The 24,131-nt window shown below is 43.5% G+C and overlaps 1 protein-coding gene across 1 annotated transcript in view; it reads left to right on the plus strand.

Annotated features, from left to right (window-relative positions):
• Positions 1–24,131, plus strand: part of NOL9 (nucleolar protein 9) — a 455,387-nt gene that overhangs the window by 394,894 nt on the left and 36,362 nt on the right. The window contains exon 11 of the mRNA XM_044055607.1: positions 18,893–19,070. Coding sequence (XP_043911542.1) covers positions 18,893–19,070 — 178 coding nt within the window. The remainder of the gene's footprint in view (positions 1–18,892; positions 19,071–24,131) is intronic.

A 24,131-nucleotide genomic window follows, 5' to 3' on the forward strand; every position in this document is an offset into this window, starting at 1 on the left:
TTAACATCTATATTTATGGTAAGTGTACACAAATGTTTGTGTACACTTGCCGTAAATGTAGATGTTGGAGTGTATTCACTGTTGCAGTCCTGGTTACCCACCCGCCAGCCCCCTATTTTTCTCTTACTATACCTCTTCTCTCTTTTGCTATGCTTTGGTGTATTTGCTTTTATTTGGAGGTATATTTTTTGTGTTCTAAATTACATGCAAATATCTATCTATATATATATATATATATGTGTGTGTGTGTATATATATATATATATATATGTATATATATATATATGTATATATATATATATATATATATATATATATATATATATATATATATATATATATATATATATATATATATATATATATATATATATATATATATATATATATATATATATATATATATTTATGTATATATATATATAAATATATATATATATATATATATATATATATATATATATATATATATATATATATATATATATATATGTATATATGTATATATGTATGTATATATGTATATATATATATATATATATATATATATATATTTATTTTGCTACCCATATGGGGGGCACCTGACATCTGTTGTAAGAAAAACTGATGAAAGTGGTGTTGACTGCATGTTTTATACCCCTGACGACCTGACGTCATGGAAGAAGGGACAGCAACAGACGCAGGACCCAAGACTTTGTTAATCAGGCCGACTGAGGGCAACCTGCCAGCACATTTCCCAGATGTAATGACTGCAACAATGAATACACTCGGAACATCTACATTTATGGTAAATGTACACAACTGTACTTTGCCCTCCCTCCAGCCCCCTGACTTCTCTTGGCTCTACCTTTCCTTCTTGTTTGGTGTATTTGAGCTTTTTGGTGTATTTGCTTTTTGTTGGGGGTGTAACATAACATATAATTGCTTCCCATTATGGGGGCACCTGACATCTGGAGCAAGAAAAACTGGCGTCGGCTGCAAGTGGAAAAGATATGGTTCATGGTTCCAGACTCAGGGGATGGGCACTATAGTGTCCAGCTTGCCTCATATCCTTCAGTATTTAGCAGAAATGCTCCACAAGGGCCTATCCTTCTCGTGTATTTTGTTTGCTTTTTGTTGGGGGTGACGTCATAGAAGAGGAGACAGCATCCGACGCAGGGATCCAAGACTCTGGTATTCATTCCGACTGAGGGCTACCTGCAGGCAGATAACCCAAATGTAATGACTGCAACAGTGAATACACTCTTAACATCTACATTTATGGTAAGTGTACACAACTGCACTTTCTTACTCTACAGAATGGGGAATCTGAAGAGCTGTCATTTTCTGGTTCTGTTGCCAGAATAAAGGAATTGTTTTGGTGGGAACAAAACGAAATACCAGAGTCCCAGCAAAGATAATTTGCTACATTTGAGTTTCCCTCAGCCTGCAGCTGTTACTCCTGTTTTGCCAGGTTTAGGGGATATTTTCTTTGCAGGCAGCAGATGTTCTTCGTATTTCACTGTTGCAGTCATCACATTTGGGCTATCTGCTTGCAGTAGCCCTCAGTTGGCTGGATTAACAAAGTCTTGGGTCCTGCGTCGGTTGCTGTTTCTTCTTCCATGATGTCAGGGTTATAAAACATGCAGCCGACATCATTACATCAGTCTTTCTTGCTGTGCGGTGCCCGAAGCAGAAGCAGTTTGCAAGTACTGGTTGGCCGACTCCTGAAATTTTCGTTTTCGAGTTTCAGAATTGAAGTCTTCAACTAAAAGCTAAGTACCCTGTTGGGGAAACTTTTTCTTGCTCTAAACCAATGTCAGTAAAAGTAAGCAATTGCATTTCTTGTGGAAAGCAAATACCTCATAAAGATTTTCATTCGTACTGTATTCCTTGCTTAGGCCCTGACCACGATGTACCTCACTGTTGGTTTTGTGCTTTATTTAAACCACAAACTATCCATCGTCACTATGTTTGCGCTTCTAAATATTTTGGTGCTCTGTTCAATTATCCTGACATGTCTTCGGTAAGCCATCCAACTACTGACATTCCGAAAAAACGCAGAGATAAAGACAGGCCACCTAGGTCCAAAGCTGCCGACGAGGCTTCTCCTAAGCCAGTCACCAGTTTGCCGGTACTCAGTGAGGTGCTTTCGCAGCCCCTCATACCCACTACTTCAGATTCACAGGCCTCTACTGAGACCCATTCTGAGTCCGGTATGCCGCGAGATGCTTCAGCTGTGGAACCTGCGGATGTCTCTACCTTGGATGGGTCCGGAGCCACTGTACAGGCACTGGCTTCTGAGGGTGTATTCAGGCTTTTACTGACTTGCATATTAAACCGGCGCCATCTTTCTCTTCAAGGCCTAAAATTCTAACCATGCCTAGAAAACTGACGCCCAGACCGCATGGCCAGGCCTCTATGCTTAAAAAACAAATAAGAATTGCTGAAGAGCTTGTTACTTTAATCAGGGGAGGCCAACCTTCCCCCTCTAAGAGACCTAGGACTGAGTTTTTTTATGATACTTCTGACCAGGATTTTGAAATTTGTTTCCTCTGATGACCAGGATTTACCCTTATCTACCTATGAGGATTCTGATGCTGAGGACTCTATTCCCTCTGCCCCCCCCCCCCCCAAGGATTTCTCTTTTGGTGAAACCTTGCATACTCTCCGGGAGCATTTTTGTTGGGAAAGTCAGGATTTCTCTGATTCTAAAAAGGCTTAAGGATTTCTTACTCCTGCCCCAGCATAGGCCTTTAGCTATACCTCCTGTACTGGACATTGTTGATGCCTTTTCAGAATCTAGCTTGGCCCCTGACTCTTTACCTCCTGCTCCCAGAAAACCTGATAGATACTACAGGGTTCCTGACTCTCACAAGTTCCCTTTCAAAAATCCTACTGCAGATCCTGAAACCATTTCACAGGGACCCAAGGGCATTAAAGCTACTACTGCCAAAAATCCTACCCCCTCTGATAGAGACTCCAGGTCGCTGGATAGGTGGGGTAAGAAAGGTATACACTTCTGCAACTTTGGACATTAGGGCCTTGAATGGCCAGTTTCATATGTTGAAGTATCAGCAGCATATTATTGGATTGCTTAAAAATTATGTTGATTCCTGATTGTGCTGAAAATAAGGTTTTACAGGATTTACAGGATTTAATGCATTCTGCTAAACAAGTTGGAAAACATACTTTGCAATGTGGTTTTGATTAACTAGAGGCATCTTGCAGGACTGCTTTAACTGGGTCTGTGCTTAGAAGGCATGCTTGGCTTAAGGAGCAATCCTTGCCAGATTGTTAAAGCGAAATTGCTGGATGCACCCTTAAATCAGGACCGCCTGTTTGGCAACAAGGCAGAAGTTGTTCTTAAAAAAGATGGAGGAAAAAGCTAAATCTATGCAAACTGTTATAAAGATTTTTTTACAAATACAACCTCCAAGATTTAGTAGGCACTGGCCTTCTAAGAATTGGTCCTTTCCTGCCTTTTCCAGACCTTCTCAGTTCAAACCCAGATCCAGCAGAGCACCCAGGCTTTAGTCCCAGGGGACGCACAGGACTAAGCAGTGGGGGGCCTCCACTTCCAAATCTTGGGGTAACAAATCTCCCCTATGGTAAACTGTCTCAATGACTTATTTTTAAAACTTCCAAGCACTTCACAACTGACTGCCCCTTTGGGGGGAAAGATTGCACTTCATGCAAAGAACTGTGAACTCATTACCCAGGACAAATGGGTTTTAAATATAGTGTCCCAAGCATACAAATTTCACTTCCACACGTTACCAACTCCTAGCGGTTGGCTGGATCTACTTCCAAATCAGTGGGCAGAAGCCCAAAAGCAGGTACTCTCTCTCTTAAGCATAGGGGCTATTCACTTGGTACCAGAAGAGGAAAAGGGACAAGGTTTCAATTCGAGACTTTTCCTGGTACCTAGAAAAGACAATTCATGGCGTCCTATCCTGGACCTGTCTACTCTAAACATCTTTTTGGCGATTCCAAAATTCAAGATGCTGACTCTTCACCAGTTGTTTCCTATGCTAGGCAAAGATGCCTGGTTGGCAACACTAGATTTAAAGGAAGCATACCTGCACATCCCAATCAGGGAATCTTGCAGAAGATACCTATGCTTCAAAGCAGGCTACACGCACTATCAGTTCTTTGCACTGCCCTTTGGCTTATCTACTGCGCCAAGGGTATTCACAAAGTGCCTATCTCCAGTCATTGCATTTTGCAGGCAAAGAAATATTTAAATATATCCATACCTGGATGATTGTCTACTTCAGTCAGAAAGCCAGGGCATACTTTAGAATAATCTGGCTTTTGTACAAAGGGTGCTAACTTACCTATGATACACCGTAAACAAACAGAAATCACACCTGGTACCCCGTCAGCAAATTATATTCCTGGGAGCAAGCTTGAATACAACTTCCCAAATGACTTTCCTCACGCCAGAGAAACAAATTCATTTGGCAACCAACTTCAAACAAGTGGCCACAAAAACCCTGCTATCTGCAAGGCAAATACTACAAGCCTTTGGGGTTCATGGCCTCCTGCATTCTTCTAATTCCATATGCAAGACTGCATATGAGGAAACTACAATGGTATCTACAAAGCCTATGGTGTCAGCATTATCAGGATCTAGAAGATTCCTATCATACCTTGCCTATGCCTAGATTTCCTTTGGTGGGCAGAGGCCTGCCACCAAAACAAGGGACTACCATTCACACTACCCCCTGCCACCCATACTCTAACAACAGATGCATCAGACTGTGCATGGGGGGGGCACGCCTGGCAGGGAAGTGCATTCAGGGCAATTGGAACCAAAGTCAAATGCACCTGCTTATCAATCAAAAAGAAATGTTGGCTGTACAGAATGCTCCGACAGCCTTCAAGGACCATATTCTTCCACGACAATCATTGGTAAAGACACACCACCACTGTTATGTGGTACATAAACAAGCAGGGGGGTACACGTTCTTACCCCCTCTGCAGACTAGCCATGGCATTGTGGAACACAGCCTTGAGCTACCAAGTACATCTATAAGCTCAATTCCTGCCAGAACAACTATATACACTGGCAGACGGACTAAGCAGAAACCTCATGGACCCACACGAGTGGAAACTGGAACCAAGGATTTTCAGTATGTTGACAAGCAAATGGGGTTGCCCAGATATAGATCTGTTTGCCTCCCCCCAGAACTGTCAATTGGAAACATTTTGCACAAGGACTCCCCTCAGACAAGCTTGGAAAGTGGATGCTCTGTCCTTCAGCTGCTCTCCAAAGTACTACTAAAGATCAAACAAGACAAACTAAAGACGATTTTCATTGCACCAGACTGGCCACGCCAACACTGGTACCCCTCTTGCACAGTGTGTCACTGTTGGCCCCATGGCACCTGCCTCAGCCTCTTACCCTGCTGTCTCAGCAGGAGAACCAGATTCTGCACCCTCAGCTTCAAACACTGAACCTAGCAGCCCGGCTAATTACCTAATCTCTCCTTTACCATCCCCCAGTAAACCAGTGATGGATATAATTTTAGAGGCAAGGAGACCTAGTACTAGAAAATCTTATGCTGAAAAATGGAAAAGATTCTGTGCCTGGAATCAATCTCTAGGGATGAGCACAGCAGTGCCCAGTTTACCTCAGATTTTACAGTGCTTAACTGAGATGCTTCACAAGGACCTGTCTTTTTTTCCTCAATAAAAATTCATGCCTCAGCCATTTCAGCTCATAACACAGAACCCTCCCCTCTTCTCTCATCCACTGCTCAAGCAGTTCCTCAGAGGGGCCAGAAAATTAAGAGCACCCAGGAGAGCTCCAACTCCAGCCTGTGACCTTAACTTTGTACTGGAGAAGTTCACCCTTCCTCCTTTTGAGACAGCTGCTACTGCAAGTTTAAAATTCCTTTCTTGGAAAACAGCTTTCCTTTTAGCAATCACTTCAGCAAGAAGGGTATCTGAATTATAGGTCCTTATGGAAGTGGAGCCTTTCATAATCTTTCATGCGGACAGGGCGTCCCTCGGGACCAGTCTCTCTTTCATGCCAAAGGTGGTATCCAGTGTGGCCCTTAATCAGTCCATTCATTTGCCAGCCTTCTTTCCTCATCCACAGTACAAAGGGGAATGGATACTGCACTTCTTAGATGTGCACAGACAACTTAGATTCTACTTGGACAGGACTAAACCTCAAAGGAAATCTGAACAACTGCTGCTGGCATTTGCTGCAGGGACAGAGGGGAAGGCCATTTTAAACTAAACCATTTCCAAATGGATAGGCCATTGGTTTCATTTCTGCTATAAGCACCATGGAAAACCTATCCCACAGGGGATCAGACCCCACTCAATCAGGGCTGCATCTACCTCTACAGCCTTTCTCAGAGGCGTACCTACCAGGGACATCCTGGAAGCTGCTACCTGGAGTTCTGTACATACTTTCACCAAGCAATACCATTTGCCTTTTTTCTCTAAATCCAGAGCTGGCTTTGCCACTGCAGTCTTGCAGGGCCTTGTAGCTGGTCCTAATGCTATCTAAATTCCTCCTCCTAAGGTTAATGGTTAGCCAAATGGTTAAGGTGTTTGCCTTACAAACACAAGGTACAGGGTTTGAGTATCACAAGGGATAATTGGCTAGGCTTAAAATAGCTCGCAAGAGCAGTTAGCCTAGTACTAATCTATGAACCTATGAACCATCCTTAGCTTTATGAATCTACCCAAATGTGATGACTGCAACAGTGAAGCACGAAGAACATAGTACAGTTGTGTACACTTACCATAAATGCAGATGTTCGAGTGTATTCACTGTTGCAGTCCTGGTTACCCTCCCTCCAGCCCCCTGACTTCTTTTGGCTATACCTCTTCTCTCCTTTACTATGCTTAAAAACTTTTTGGTGTATTTGCTTTTTTGTTGGAGGTATAACTATATTATGTTAAGTTGTCTATCTCGCCTTCATTCTTGCTGGATGGGATCGGTTCGGAGCCGACCTCGGCTCCGACTCGGCCACTCTAAAAGCTCGAGAGTTGGTTCCACCGGCTCGAGGCTCCCCTTATATCCCACAATGCTAGGCGTGAGTTACCTCAGATCTCGTTTGCCGCTACAGCGATCGAGGTGTTTGGTTTCTACCGGCTTCTTGGTGAGTAACTTTGGAGTAAAATTTAGTATACTTAAACCCCTTTAGTTTTAATTTTAACAGTTTCCCTTAGTTTAGTGGATTTTCTCCCCCTTTCTCTCTGAAATCCCATTTTTTCCACAAGAACTTATAAGTTCTTCCCTCGGGCCTTTGGGCCTTTTTTCTTCCATCCCCTAGTGGTGTGTGTGTGTGTTTTCTCAGAATTTAAAACTTTGGTAGTTTGTTTTATTTTTTGAGTTTAAAATAGGATGGGGTGTAATCAGTGTGTTTGACTGGGTGTGTGTGATTACACTTTTTCTAAAATGTCTAAAGACTCAAAGGTCTCAGGCTTCAAGAAGTGTGACTCGTGCTGTCAGAAAATGTCTCTGACAGACGGTCACACTTCTTGTGTCTACTACCTGGGACCTTTGCGACTGCAGGACACCTGTGCTGTTTGCCGTGGCATCAGACCCAGGGTGCTGCAGGAAAGAAAAACAAACTGATTTTGAGAGGTTTACTCAAGCCTGAGGGTTCCCTTACTGTCTCTTCGGGAAAGCACTCCAAGACTTCTAGGTCCTCGGCTCCAGCTACTGAGCCGAGACCTAAGGCTACGAAACCTCCGTCTACATCGGCTCCGGCTGGAGCCGATGAGTCTCAGTCTACAGTTTCTGTGGTTTCCTCGGCTCCGGCTGGAGCCGAGGTTGAAATTCCTGTGTCGGTTCCGACCAGACCTTCGGAACCGACATCTAGAAAGAGGTCTAGGTCACCGTCCCTTGGCTCCGTTCATTCGGCTCCAGCATCTCCTCTGCTGTCTGAACGGAGCCATAGATCTCACTCCTCTAGGTCATCGAGGCTGTCGGACCATGACCTTCAGAGGGTAGTGAGTCGACTTCTTAAGTCCGAGGCACTGGCCCAAATCCTTCAGAGCCCGACTCATCAGTCGATGCCTGACCCTGTCCCTCATTATGTTCCTCCTCCGACTCTGTCGAGCTCGGAGCCGGGGCGTTTCGGAACCGAGACTGTGGTAGCGTCGGAGCCGATACAAATGTCTTCGGCTCCATCGTCGGCTCCGATTTCTTCCTTAGAAGAATCTCGGCGCCGGACTTCCCTCGTCGGCTCCTAGGGGGTGAGTGGCATCGGACCCTTGTCCGACCCTGCTCTCCCTCTCGGGGCTTCGGCGCTGGTGAGTTCGGCTCCGACATCGGCCTCGGAGCCATCACTGTCGGTGCCGAGGGAGGTTTTTAGCTTCGGGCGGGGACCTCTGGCTCTGCCTGACAGGGGTGCGTTCGAGGTCATGCGGAGTGTGTTAGAACCTGGTTCTACCCCACAGTCGGCTCCGTCCGCCCCCCCCTCTTCGGTGCCTCAGGTCAAGTCGACTCACTCCCTCATCCCGGACCGCAGAGAGCCAGCTCCTCAGGGATCCCCTGTGGGGATCTCATCCTCTTCCGAGGCCTCTCCTGATTTGGCAGAAGAGCCCCCTCGGAAGAGAAAGTGTAAGAGGAAACACATAGACTCACCTGAGTCCGTCACCTCTGACACAGATTTAGAGGATTCTGAGGGTTCCCCCGTTCCCCTTCTGAAGATGTCTCATTTGCAGACATTCTAGAAATCCTTAAGCAGAGGGGAAATTGGCCAGCCCTCAACCCTTCGGAGGATGAATCTGTGTACCTTGAGGCATTTGGCTCTCGTCCTTCCACCTCCTGGGTGTCTCCCCCTTTGACCCCCTCATGCAGGTGGTAGCAAAAAAGGCATGGACGGCTCCTGATTCAGTGGACCCCACTCCCAGGAGACCCTCAAAATTCATTACAGCACCAGTAGATAAACAGTTTCTGACAAAAGGAGTTTCTGTGGATGCTATGGTGGTTGCTGCTGCCACTAAGAAGGAACTAGCTGATCCTTCAGTGCCTGTCCATCCACCTAACAAGGAATCTAGGTCCATGGACAGGTACGGGAAGCGGATGTTCTCATCAGCGACCTTTGCAATGCGTTAAGCTGAACTACCTATGCCATTTTACTCGTCTTCAAAGGGACTTGATCAAGAAGCGAGTGATATGTTGAAGGATCCTACAGCTGCGGGTTTTCAAGACAAGATGAACACTCAGCTGGCTACCCTGAACTCCATAGCTAACTCCTCCATGCGCCTCCTTTTCGTATGCGGCTGATGGAGCGAGCAGGGCCGCAGGAACAGGAGTGGCCTTACGTAGGCATGCCTGGATGCGGTTATGCAACTGCGGACCCCTTTAAAACGTCATTCACTAATTCCCCGTTTGATGGATCATCTCTTTTTGGTCCTCAAGTGAAAGAAACCTTGACTAGGTGCGAGACTGATGGCAAGACTCTTTCTGCCGTCGGAGTCCGTTTTTCTACTCCTTCTAGGCCTTACCCCAAGGGCCAGAAAAGTGGAAAAATGTGGTTCCGCAAACAATCTCAAGGGACTTCGCCTGACGCACAGAGTCGGTTCCCCGCCAGAGGCAGAGGGGGGAACAACAATGGTAGACGTCACCCTAGAGGCAGAGGGAGTCCGCAGAACCAGGGCAATCGAGAAACTTTCTCCGATAAGCCCTTTCAGCATCCCTGAGGTGTTGCCTGACTGTCCACCTTCGGAGGCAGTTGGGGGAAGATTGTCACTGTACCCAGAAGCTTGGCTATCCCTAACTCGAGACAAGTGGGTACAGTCCATCATTTCCGAAGGCTATTCCATTTCCTTTCTTTGCATTCCAAACCGATCAAAAAAATCCCTTCCAGATGTTCCACCCGCTCAAAGGGATCTTGCAGCTTTGGAAGTTTCAAAACTGCTTGCAAAAAGAGCAATTCAACCAGTTCCAGCAGACCAGCAAGGATCCGGAATCTACTCCAGGTTCTTTTTAGTTCCAAAAAAAACAGGGGACTGGAGACCAATTTTGGATCTCAGTATCTTTAACAAGTCAGTCAAGAAAACACGATTTCAGATGGTCACGCTACAGTCCATACTTCCCCTATTGGGAAGAAAAAACTGGATGTGCTCCATAGACCTTCAGGATGCGTACTATCATATAAAAATGAACAGACGCTCCAGAAGATTTCTCCGCTTCAGGCTGGGAACCAGTCATTTTCAATTCAGAGCCCTGCCCTTTGGACTCACCACTGTCCCCCGGGTGTTTACCAAATGTATGGCAGTGGTAGCTTCTCACCTGAGACGTCAAGGATTCCAGGTGTTTCCATATTTGGACGACTGGCTCCTTACAGCTCCCACCGATCATCTTCTTCTCACAGCCAGGGACTACACCTTTTGCACTTGTCAAAACTTAGGCATTTCAATAAATTGCGAAAAGTCTGTTTTGTCGCCTTGTCGTGTTATTGCCTTCATAGGCGCAATTCTAGACACAGTCAACATGTCTGCGAGGCTAACAGATCAGAGAATAACAGACATACAAAAACTGGTCTCGCTCATCTTCAGCAGCAACAGAGTCAAAGCCAGGTTAGTTCTGAAAGTATTGGGGATTATGGCGGCTGCCATACCTCTGCTTCCATTAGCCAGATTCCACATGAGAATCCTTCAATGGATGCTCTTCACACAATGGTCATACCAGCAACTTCCGATGTCCCACACCATTATGATCACGCAAACATGCAGGAATCATCTTCTGTGGTGGATGTCTTCCCCTCAGCTCTTATTGGGAAGACCCTTTGTTCCTCCCCCTCCGGTTGCTACACTGACAACGGACACCTCCCTGATCGGGTGGGGGGGGCATTATCAGGGCAGAACTGTCCAGGGCACATGGCAACCAGAAGAATGCCACTTGCACATAAATGTTCTAGAGATGAGAGCAGTGCTTTTAGCGTTGCAAGCCCTTCAAGACTCTCTTCCCTTGGGAACGATAGCAATCCAGACGGACAATATGTCTGTAGTGTGGTATATCAACAAACAAGGCGGAACCAGGTCCTACCCCCTGTGTCAAGAAGCACTCAGACTGTGGCAATGGGCGATTTCTTCTCAGCGGTTTCTGATAGCAACGCACATCCCGGAAGTCCAATCAAATCGCGGACAAGTTGAGCAGAGCTATCCTCATGCCTCACGAGTGGTCTCTGAAAGACTCTGTTGTGAGAGAAATTTTTCTCAAGTGGGGTCAGCCTTGCTGCGACCTTTTTGCTACTCCCCAAAACAGCAAGTGCAGAGATTATTTCACCCTATTCCCTTTACCAGGCCAGCCCAGCAGAGGCGCTCTAGTGCAAGTTTGGCCCAGGGACTTCTGTATGCATTTCCTCCCTTCCCACTAATCTCTCAAGTGATACAGAAAGCTATCGCTCAGAAGGCCTCGTTGATCCTCATTGCTCCTTACTGGCCTCGACAGGTTTGGTTCCCCTTTCTGCATCATTTTCTGTTGAGCGACCTTGGCATCTGGACCTAGTTCCAGATCTTTTGATCCATCAGTCGGGTCAGTTTCATCGCTCCTTCCCTCTCTGAACCTCACTGCTTGGTTCCTCCAATTCCAACCTTAGCCAGGCTTCCTCAAATATCTCACTCTGTTCGAGATATTTTGATAGCTTCCCATAAATCTTCCACTAGAAAGATTTATTTGAGTAAGTGGAAAGCGTTTACCTATTGGGCTCAAGGAAGGGACATAGATCCTTTCACTGCTTCCATCCAAATGGTCCTTGATTTTCTAGCTGAACTCTTCCATGCAGGTTCATCTCCTTCTACTCTTAAAGTTCAACTGGCAGCTATTTCTAACTTTCATGTGGGTATTTCAGAGTCTGCCATAATGTCCCACAAGCTTTGCAAAGCCTTTTTGAAAGGAGTTTTTCTACTCAGACCTCCTATAAGAAATCCTCCTCCTCCTTGGGACCTAAATTTAGTTCTTAGTTCTTTGATTCTTCCCCCTTTCGAACCTGGAGCCTCCTGTTCTTTAAAATTGCTATCATGGAAGACTCTCTTTCTGGTAGCTATTACTTCAGCTAGAAGAGTTTCAGAACTTCATGCACTCAGCTGTCGACCTCCTTATCTGTTGTTCCATAAGGACAGGGTATCTTCTGAACCAACCCGTCCTTTTTGCCTAAGATAGCCTCGGCGTCTAACCTAAATCAAAGCATTGACCTCCCTGTGTTTTTCCAGAATATTCCAATAGGTCTGAACAAAAATTGCATTGGCTAGATGTTCATAGTCAGTTAAGGTACTATTTGGATAGAACCAAACAATTCAGAAAATCTGACCAGCTGTTTGTCTCCTATGCAGAAGGCAGAAAGGGACTTTCAGTTTCAAAGGTATCATTATCTGGATGGCTAACATCTCTGATTTCCCTTGTTTATGAAATTAGACACCAAAAGCTGCCTAACAAACCTAAAGCCCATTCCACCAGAGCTTTGGCTACTTCTATAGCCTTCCAAGACAGACTGCCTATTGACACCATTTGTGCAGCGGCTACTTGGGCTACTCCTCACACTTTCATTTCTCATTATAAGTTGGATTTAGCTTCTAGGCATAGAGCTAACTTTGGTTCCACTGTTCTCAAGAGTCTGTTCCGTTAGGCCACCGGGACAAGGTGCTAGGGACGGTCCCATCCAGCAAGAATGAAGGCGAGATAGACAACTTAACATATAGAAGTTATGTTCTTACCATAACGTTCCATGTTAGTTGTCTTCTTCTCTTCTTCTTCTCCCCACCCTCCTTCCCCTGGCCTGGACAGACCTAGAGGAGTGTTGATTGTGACCTCTCTTTCTACCACCTCTTACTTTAGGTATATGCTACTGTGCATATTTTCCTGGAACAGGATGCAGGTCACCCTTCTCTTCTCCCTGGTTTATAGAGGTGGACTTTGTTTATAGTTATTCTGTTACTAGTATAAGCTGGGTCTAGCTTACAAACGAGATCTGAGGTAACTCACGCCTAGCATTGTGGGATATAAGGGGAGCCTCGAGCCGGTGGAACCAACTCTCGAGCTTTTAGAGTGGCCGAGTCGGAGCCGAGGTCGGCTCCGAACCGATCCCATCCAGCAAGAAGAAGGCGAGAAGAAGACAACTAACATGGAACGTTATGGTAAGAACATAACTTCTATTTTCCTATTGGGGGCGGGGGGGGGGGGCACCTGACATCTGGGGCAAGAAAAACTGATGTAATGACGTTTGTTGCATGTTTTATACCCCTAACGACCTGACATCATGGAAGAAGAGACAGCAACCGACGCAGGACCCAAGACTTTGTTAATCAGGCCGACTGAGGGCTACTGCAAGCAGATAACCCAAATGTGATGACTGCAACATTGAATACACTCGAACATCTTCATTTATGGTAAGTGTACACAACTGTACTTTTGCCTGACAGTCAACCACCTGCCTCCAGGGAGAAAAAAAAATCTGATAAATTATATAATGTTCCCCAAATACACAAATTTCACTTTGGAATCTTGGATCAGACCCTCAAGTAATTCCTTTGACGAAACTGTCTTCTGCCCAACACCTTATTGTAGCTAACCTTATTCCTTCTGACAAGGTTGAGAAAGCCTTTGGTAGGTTTGAGAAGATAATTACTTCTACCTTGGCCTTTACAATAGTGAATTATCAGACTTGCATGTCTGTTTCTGCTACCTTCATTTGACAATATAAAAAAAATAATTGACCTTCTTTCTTTCAGTGATTAAGACATCTTTGAATTATTTAATCCCTTCTGTGAGTTGGGTAACTTTAAGTACTAAAATGTTTTTATGATACTGCTGATACTGTTTTTAGTGTAGCTTCCTCTGAGTTAATGCTTAGAAGATTTGCCTTGCTACTTTCTCAGAATTTATCAGAGGATTTCGAGGCTAACTCCTGAATGCTCATCTGGATAAAAAGGTAGTACTTGTCCCCTCCTCTGCTGAGTCTCCCCTTCATCTTAAAAGATTTGATGTAAGGGAAAAGTTAATTCAGGGGGTTAGTCAGATTTTTCAACCCTCCATGCCATTATATAATAGAAACTTTCCCTACATTTAGGTTCCTTTTATAGGAAGCAGAATAAACAATCCCAGCAAGGTACGGGCAAACAAAAATTCAGCAAGTGATGGCAGGGAGGTTTTAAAAAGGAGTGTCCTCCCAAAAGCAAGGGCAATCTAAATAAAAAAGCAGATTAACTGTCTGCACCATCATGTTTTCCCCCTTCCCACCCACGCAGTTCCAGTAAAGCTTTCCCAAAGTCTAGGTCTTCGCTTACCAGATAACTTCAGACACTTGGGTTGTTATAATCAATCAAAAAGGCTAAAACTGGCAGTGGGATTCCCTTCCTTCTCTTTAAGCGGTTCCGCTACATCCATCCAATCAAAACATCGCATCTAGATCAAATGCTATCTTAGGGAGTTAAAGAACATGTTCCCCCAAGATCAAGAATCTTTCTGGTGCCAGCAAAATAAGGAACCTGTAGACCTGCCCAAGACCTTTCTTAACCTTCACATCTCTTCACTCTGTTACCTCTTATCCCCCCTGTCAGTTTTCTAGTAACTCTGGATTTAAAAGATGCCACTTTCCTATTCTCAAAGATTTTAGACAATTTTAATGTTTTTCTTTAACTGGTTTACATTTTCAGTTCTCTGTTTTACCCTTTGGGCTGTCAGCAGCTGTGAGTGTTTACAAAATGCCTGACTCTTGTAATACCCCATTACAGGTTGCAGGGCATTCACATTTTCCGTTTTTAGACATCTGCCTTATTTTGCAGACTCTGTTACAAGTTGTCAAGAATCTCTGGCTTGGGATTAAAAAAATCTCAGTCTGGGATTTCTGGTGAGCATAGGGTAGTTTTCTCTCATTCCATCACACTGGATAGTGTTTCTTGGTTATCTCCTAGATACATCCTTCATAATGGCTTTTCTTCCTCGGAACAAAGTGGAATTTTACAGAGGATGCTTATTTTCTGACATTTTCCGACTAGACTCTGACTTCTCCCAAGGAATATCTGTATATTATAGGATTCATACCTTCAACAATTATCATATTTCTTTTGGCTAGACTTCACATGAGAAAACTTCAGTGGTTTATCAAATCATTTGAACCCAGCACCATCATGCTTTATCATTTCAGATGCCAGTGTTGGAGTTTGGAAAAAGGGAGATATTTTTGTGGGTGAATCAGTGGTCTCTCAACCCAGGTCTCCCTTTTCCCCCTCCATTTCTTACTCGGTGTGCAATCACAGTTGACTCGTACTTTGCTTGGGGATCTTTTTTCAAGGTGGTGAAAGTTCAGGGTCTGTGGAACAAGCAGGACAAATTAACACACGTGTCAAAGTAGTGATGGTACTAGTAAATGCTGTTAAGGCGCTACACCATCTTTGGATTCCATACCTTCTACTAGTAATCGGAGAATGCCACAGTGATGTGGTACATAAACAAATGGGGAAACCAGACTACACCCCTTTTGCCGGCTATCTGTTGTAGCATGTGAAAACTATTGACTCTCCTCGGTCTGTCCTTCTTGGCTACTTGCATCTGGGAAATGTAATTGCAAAGAGCTTTATCACAGAAGAAACTAAATTATCATTTCTTTACAATTTCCCCAAACAACATCAGTGCACGACTGGATCAAAGGTGAAAGGTCCGTTGGAGCAAAATGTTGCAGCAATCAAGTTGAGCAGAGCCAAAGTAGACCTCCCACGAATGGAAGTTGCACCCAGTGGTCTTCCAGGAATTGCTTCATCTGTGGGGAAATCCACATGTAGATCTGTTTGCTTCTACTCTCAACAGACTGTTCTAGGTGTTGCACAACAGCCTGAAGACAGATGCCTTTTTATTCCCACAGGGATGTTTCTTTACCTTTCCAACCTTCTGTTAACCAGGCTTCTTCTAAAGATCCAGAAGGACTGTGCCCAGGATAATTGTTGTAATCCCCTTTTGGCAAGGACAACAGTGTCTTTTCTTTGAAAACGGACAAGGGCACTTACTGCAAGCTTCCTCACAGGATGAACTTGTTTACACAGGATAGGGGATGTTTGATACCTTGGCTTTCAATTTCTTCACCTCACTACCTGGATTAAAGAATTTTAATACCTTTAGGCATATTTTTTTTCTAAGGAAAAGCAGCAGGTATTAAAGGAGGCAAAGAAAACCACCACTAGAAAACCATATATGACTTAGTGGAAAAATGTTCTAATTGGTGCCAAACCAAGATTCTTTCAAAGCACAGGTACCTTTGATGCAATATGTGTGCAGTTTATTATCCTATGGCTTTGCTTACACTCTCATAAAAGATTCTTCTGTTGGCCGTCTCTGCTTATCTGTCAGTGGACCCCCACACACCCTACCTTAAACTGAACAGATTTTGAAAGGGGTGTTGCATATCTGTCCTACTTGGGATCTTAATTTTGTACAAGTGAAGAAACTTGACACTTTTTCATTCTGAACCTGTTCATGAGACTGATTTAAAGTTCATGTCTTGGAAAACAGTGTTGCTCGTTGATCTACTTCAACAAGAAGGGTATCTGAGTTACAAGCGCTTATGATGATTCAGCCTTATTTCAACTTCATAAAGGTGGAACAGAGTGTAAAGGATAAGTCCAGATAAAATCACTTTAGCTATCAGATCTAGGCGACACTTTCTCTCTCTGAAACTCTCCCTGTGGAAGGAATAAAGACACCTTGTTGAAGTTTCCAGTAGTTTGTTCAGTTATAGTCTATCTACCTATTTAACTGAATAACTGGAAACTTCAACAAGGTGTCTTTATTCCTTCCATTGGAAGGGTATAAGTGAGAGAGAGTCTCCTAGGTCTGCTAGCTCTGAAGTGTTTTATCTGTCCTAATCCTTTATACTCTGTTTCTTGTTGGTCCTGTCACCCTCTGGGTCACAGGTGGGATACCAGACTTCCACAGAGCCCTGTAGATTACCTGTGTTTCCTTTCATAAATGTTGGGAAATTTTAAGAACCAATCCCTACTTTATGCCTAAAGTAGTTTTAGTTTATATTGAGCCAATTTATTCATCTTGCCTTTTTCTCTATATAGAAAAATAAATAAATAAAAAATAAATAAATGAGAAAAAGATTTCTCCACAGTTTGGATGTCCATGAAAACTTGGCTAGTATGTTGAAAGGACAAAATCCTTCAGGATTCCTAATCAACAGTTTATTTCCTAGGAAGGTAAAAAGGGTCATTCTGTCTCAAAAATGGGCTGTTTCTAAATGGTTGCCTCCTGCTATTGCTTTTTGTTCACACTGTGACGAGACTCTTCCAGTCAAGGTCAGGGGCCCGTCTCTACATGAGCTTTGGCTACTTCTGTATCTTTTTGGAAAAGGGTGAACTCTAGAAATATTTTAGAGGTAGCAACTTGGTTTTCTGTGCACATAGTTATCAAGTACTAATAAACTGGATTTTTTTCTTTAGGTCCAGAGTAGGCTGTACTAGGACTATTCTTTGAGGGCTTCTGGACTCCTCACTTTCCTTCTAAGCTCTGTTATTTATCCCATTTCACTTAGGCTATTGCAACAATGATTTAATGACAGTAGTACAGTTGCTCAAGTAAACTTAACCTTAACAGAAGATGCAGTACAACATCCTCCTTCTTTCCACCTTTTTATTTTATTATGCTAGGGTACCATTTCTTTTTTCTCAGAGCACATGCGTATCTGGCAGGACTATAGCCTACCTTGTTCTGAGACCAGAAAACTCTGGGAGTTTGGCACCCTAATCACTGACTTTATACTTCTCTCCTCAAGCTGTCAGGGCACGTGGAAGGTTCCCTAAAGCTTTGGAAGATGGCAAGTCATTAAATTCTAGACAGGATATGTCCCATACAGTTTAGCCTACTGCAGCAGTGATCTTCTTGAACTCAATTTGACTGTCTTGGTAAATTTGCTTATAGAATTGTACTTTTTTCTTCTTTGCAGCTGTTCTGCTGGAGTTTTCCCAAGTTTGCTGTTGCATCTTGCTTATCATAAACTGTTATTCACTGAAGTAAGCCTTCCTAAGACTGTTTACCATTTTCTCTCTTTTTTTTTTTACCACATTCTCAGTGCAGTCTGTTATTTAGTATTATTTTTAGTGCAGTATCTGATGTACTATATATTTGAATTTCATTGTCTGAGACCATTTTGCACCTGGGTTATTGCTGTCTGGCCCCCTTACCATGTATTCCGACCATCAAAATTTGTTGACCTGTTTAGATATCTGTTGTACCGTATGGGGCAGAGTGTCAGTTTTGTCACTGGAATTCCTATATTGAGCAGTTACATAGAATGTTTTATCAGCTGTTTGCCCCTCTTCAAGACTTGCCTTAATGCCTTTGGATTTCCCTAATATTCATTTTTGTTTTGAGTTGCTCGATTTGACAGAATGGCTGTAAGTGCAAAATGTAATCATAAAATTCATAGCCAGCTTTGCTGGTGTAGAGGGATAAAGCCGCAAGTGCAACTCAAGTGACCCCAAGGTTGATTAGTGGCTAGGGCACTTGCTGGAGCTGATGGATTGAAGGGAGAATTGACACAGCTCTGCCGTCTTGCCTGCATTTTTGGGGGAGAGGTATATCCCGGGAGTGCTGGTTTCAGGGGGGGCGCAGGTAAATCTTGAAGGGCTATGTAACTTGTGAAAGTGAACAACATGCCTTCATTGACTCTTGTACACTATACTCTGGGATGGCTTACTGGACATGTATAGTGGGGACAGTGATTAAAGTAGAAAAACACTGATCTTAGCTACTTTTCTCTGACCGTAAGAGGAATTACTGGGTTATAGGGCTGTTGTGTCTGAGTGGACAGGCAATTAAGAGCAAGTAAAGATGAGAAGAAAACATTCTAAAATACACTCATACAGGCAAAAAAAGGAATATTAAACAATATAGAAGATGCGTGTTTATAAGTGTAACATGCTTTTAATTTTTTTTTAGGTACCTTTTCATGCAGTGGCAGTGAGGGCAGTTCACTGCCATGTTTCACCTACTCACCTGATGTACACCCTTAATGCCAGCCTGGTTGGTCTTTGTAGGATACCTGATGATTTTGGATCTGAGGTTGACAGTGCTGTTTTCCTTTCTCATAATCCTGTATGCGAGTGCTTTGGCATTGGTGAGTTGCAGTCCTCCATTTTTAAAGCTTATGTAGCGGCTAGCACTTACAAGGCTGTATATTTACATGTGTAATTTATGATGACTCTGAAGTTCTGAAACATTAATAGAACAAAAGTGCTTACTTAAAGAAAAGAGAAACTGTTACAGGTTGGCATTTTAGTTTTTTATACTGTTGGAAAGTTCCTAAGTTTGTCTGGTTTTCAAGTCACCTCTCTGCACCACCAGAGCTGCCATTTCTTTAGCTGGTTCTGTAGTATCACTTGGTGCTGTGCACATAATACCAGCACTTCATCATAGCTACCCTAAAACATATCTAAGAGAAGGTGGAGGTGTGCCTCAGTTCTAAAAAACTAGTGATAGTTAAGGAAGTGCAGTCCAGCCCCTTGAGACCAGATGGGAGCCAAAAAAAAAAAACTATGGAGAGAAAAACTAGGGTAGCTCTGTGATTTGGACCAGATGGCTAAATTGTTGAATCCCAGCAAGACTGCTAACCAAGTAGCATAATGTTCTGTTAAGTGTGATTGTGGTGATGTGTATGCTGCATCCATGGTGGTGGTTAAGGATTCTGTCATCAGAAGTCTTGCCTGACAAAGATTACAAAGCTTGTCAGAGGATGTCAGTGTAGCTACTCTGTGCAGCTTTAGACTAGGAGCTGCTCTCAGAAATATGGAGGAAAGGGGCAAAGTTATGTTGAGTGTTGAGCAGCTTTTTCACTTCCCCATGCCATGGTGTGATAGAAACTACCATTGTAAACCAGGCTGTTACTATTGAATGTAGGGTGTAAAGGCAAGCTAGTGAAAAGAAAAAGGGTCAGTACAAGAAAAAAATGGTAGGGGGGCTATATGGGCCGTCTTGTGGGACACAAAGTCTTCAAGCCCCAGTGAGTAGCCATGACTACCTGGATTTTCTCCCTTACACTCAGCTAGTGCCTTCCAGTTCTCTCCCATTCCCAGAATGTAGGAAGGCTCATGGAATGCCTTCAGAAGTGGAAGGCAATCACACAAGGCAAGTAGGCCTTGGGGATAATTTTCCAGGGTTACAGATTGCAGTTTACAAAAAGACCAAAGGTAGGGATCCCACTGGTGCCAAAGGAACAAAGTAACCTATTTGTTCCCTTTCTGCAGTGGTTTCTAGTGCAACTGGTAATAGAACTGGTACCCTTAAAATTCCAAAAACAAAGGATTCTACTCATGACTTTTTCCAGTTCTCCAGGAATTGTACTGCAGGACAAATGGCATTCACATTTACCAATATTTGAACAACTGCTTCATTCAGGCACTGTCCAAGGAAGTAGAGGAAGACTGGGCTGCCATATTCTCCATGGATTGCCTCCAAAGTCTTTGGTTCTCCTTCAGCATCCCAACTTGGATCTTAATCCATCCATGAAATTGATATTCCTGGGCTGACTTCAAAACTGCAACTGTCAAAGCATTTCTCCCATAAGAGGAAAATTGAGCATTTGGAAAAATGCTTAGTCTGGTATCTGAAGGGAAGGTGTCAACCAGGCAGTGCCTCAAGGCTTGGAGATGCATGGCCTTCTTCACCTTGATTGTACCTGTAGCTAGATTGCAAATGAGGAGACTGCAGTAGTACTAGAGATCCATAGATTCATCTGGAACCAGAAGTGTTTGTGTTACGTCATTGCCAAACTGGTTTTCATTAGCCCAGGGGCTTTTGAGCTTGCTTTATGGCTGACATAGCAGGTGAAACTTACCACATCAAGCAAATGCCCTACAAAACATAGTAGGGGAAACTCCTCCTGATCCGACTAAATATGAGATAGAAACAGATACCACTCAAGAGGAGGGTGAAGTTCTTGCAAATGCTCCCCACCTTACATTTCTGACTGTGAGGATACAGCAGCTTCAAACTGTCTAGCATGCAACCTATCTTTTGGGGACTCTTTAGTCTTCAAGAGGGACCATTTTCAAACTCATCCTGGAGAGGTATCAGCTGCCGAAAGTGGGGCTGCCTATGACCCCCGCCCCCCCCCAAATGAAACCACTGACAGTCTCCCCTGCTAGATGTCTTTGAGACGGACTCACAGCACCTAGCCCATAAGAGAGTGGATAGATTTTACAGTGTTCATATTCATCATTTCTTCTTTTGCAAAAATCCAGAGGCAGACCCAGGTACTCTGCAACAAAATGACCCCCCCCCCCCCGAAGAAGTACTCCACAAAGTAAACTTGATTGTTCATAGGTGTGTACTAGGCCAACGGCCCTGAAGCCTTTGCAAGCCTAGCCCATAGAAGTGCCCTGGCATCATGCTGCCATTAGTTCCCGGAGCCTCTATCAAGTAGAGCCATTGGAGTGATCCCCAGGGTGAACTTTCTATTTCCCATCCACTCATCAAGATTTCTCTTGAAAAGGGCCAGTGAGGTGCTCTGCTTGACATGTATGGGAAGTCTATTCCAGAGCATGGGCAGTCTCTGTGTTGTGAACCTATCCCTCCAGTATGTTCTGTTGATTGTGGTAATGAGGTTGAGGTCCCTGGAGCGTGTGATGTAGACGGATTGGGATTTCTTTAGATGTAACATTTCTAACAGGGCTGGGTCAGACATGGCTTTGTAAGTCAAGCAGAGAGTTTTTTGTGTCTGTCCATGTAGGGCATATGTTTAAGGCATAGGATCCTCTTCTTGAGGTACTTTTGTGGCCTTTCCAGCTGTTGCAGGTGTTTAGTGAGGTACATGCCAAATGGGGCATTATACTCTGATTGGTCTAATGAGGGAAGAGTAGGGAAGAGATGATGACCTCTTTCTTCCTGGATGCAAAACCCTTGGTAATGAAATGTGCCACATAGAAGGGCTTCCTGACCACAGTGGCAGTGTGGTGGTCGAAGGAGATGTTGCTGTCAACCTGTGTCCCCAGATCTCTTATAATGCCTTCAGTGTTCATTGCGCTCCCATCAGTGTGATAATTACTGGGAACTGAGTTTTTCCCAGAGAGAATGACGCATTTTTTGGCATTAAGCTTAAGGCCATGGTTTTGACACCAGTCGTTGGTCTCAGTGAGGCCTTTCTGTAGGCAGGTATAGGTAAAAAGACTTGTACTTCAGCCACTTTGATCTTTACAGCACTGAATTTCCAGGCCCATATCCTGATGTTTCGGAAGAAATTTCTTAAACGTTGATACTAGATTTTGCTAAAGAGGTTTTGGAAGCCCACTTAAACGAGCTTAAGACATCCCTTCAAATAGGAAGGCATAGTATTAAGTACACCTGTGATGCTGCAGATGCAGCTTCTCATGCTTGACTTTTCATGTAATGCTGTCTGAAGATATAAAGACTAACGCTCACAAGAGCACCCTTCGGTAGTGAATTGCACTTAGGAACTGAAGCTGTTAAGGTGTTCAAGAACTTAGAGGAGAAAAGTGAAGTGATGGCTACAGTCCACCATATGTGCCACACTTCTGTGCTTAAGTATGTTGGAAGTTATCATAAAAAAGGGACCTCTTTATTGAAAGGCAAGCAAGGGAAAAAACCCAAGGGCAAAAAGGCTCTTTACAAGAAGACGTTATAGGATGATAAAGGCATGTAAGGAGGGCAGCAACCCTTTGTCATCTCCAGCTAAGTTGTGACTACTTAAATGTGATCTCCCTTGCCCTTCCAACCCCAGTTCCAACTTTGCCTGAACATGGGAGACAAGCTGCCCACTTGTCTGGGCGATTTGGCAAAATCTCTTCAGGCAAATGACTTCTGGACATAATTGCAGAAAGTTACTATTTGGGATTCCAGTCAAAACCCCACTTCAGGAGGATGCTATGTGTACTTGCCGAAGAGGAACCTCTGAACACCCCCATACTGCATCTCGTATTACAGCTGGGAGCTATATAAATTGTATGAAACCCAAGAAGAAGGTTTATATTCAAGTGTCTTCTTGGCTTCAAGAACAATGGTCCATAGAGACCCCTTCCGGACCTGTCCAACTGAACAAGGAGCTGTTGAAAAGTTTTCAAAATGGTGACTCTTCATTTCATTCTTCCTTTGAGTTCAAAAGCATTTATGGTGGCAGTGGAACTAAGATGCATATCTACACATTTCCATTCATTCCAAAGACAGCAAATTCATAAGATTCTGGGAAGGGGGAGGATGCTACCAGTACTCCTCTTTACTTTACCATTTGGTTGGCTACTACTCCAGGAGTCTGTCTGGCAGCAGCATCATTATCACCCCCACCCCCTTTCCCATTTTCAACATGGAGTAGAGATACCATTTCAACTGTTGCCATTTCTCTCAATTCAGTATTAACTCTCCTACCTTCCTAGGCAGTCATGCCTGTCTGTTGCAGGTCTTCACTCTCACAATCCATTCATTTGCTTAGATAACAAGATAAATTGCCCTGAAAACCACAAGGGAAACTCGCAACACAATAGGAAACTCCAAACTAGATACAGTTGATACTCGACACAGTAGAAACTCCAAACTGAGTTCAGTAGTTGCAGTTTATTATAACGCTACCAACACAGTACGTTTTCGACAGAAGTCTTCATCAGAAACAATACAACTGATTCAATTACAAAGCAGCTTATATATACCCCCCAATTAGTAATTAAAATACTATCCAATAAAAACATACCATCAATTAGTACTATAGTACAATTAATAAACAATCCCTTCCCTAAACTTATTGCCTAAAAATGCATGGTCTCACATAATATTGCAGGTGTATGCAAATGTATATGGTAGGCATAGTTCAATGAAAATACACTATATAAAATCATTATAACAACATTTAAAATCATGGATATTAAAAATTTACACTACAAAAAAGTAGGTATAAATGTGTATATCCATAGAACAATACTGCCACCTAGTGACCTGGAGGTGAATACATTGGATATTTCAAAGTTTAGCAGATCTCAACTTTAATGCTGGTTTAATAGAAAGAAAATCATTCAAACCAGGAGGTTTATTACATTCTAAAATCTGCCAGTACAATTCTTTGTATTCCAATTTATCCTCCCACATACCTCCCCTAATATCCTTGGGCACAGAATCCAAGGTAAAAAAGAAAAATACCGCCTTGGAACAAGTTAACTCGTGCCTTATACAAAACATT

This window comes from Protopterus annectens, chromosome 14.part0 (assembly GCF_019279795.1).
Source record: "Protopterus annectens isolate FY-2018-M chromosome 14.part0, PAN1.0, whole genome shotgun sequence".
Lineage (NCBI taxonomy): Eukaryota > Metazoa > Chordata > Ceratodontiformes > Protopteridae > Protopterus > Protopterus annectens.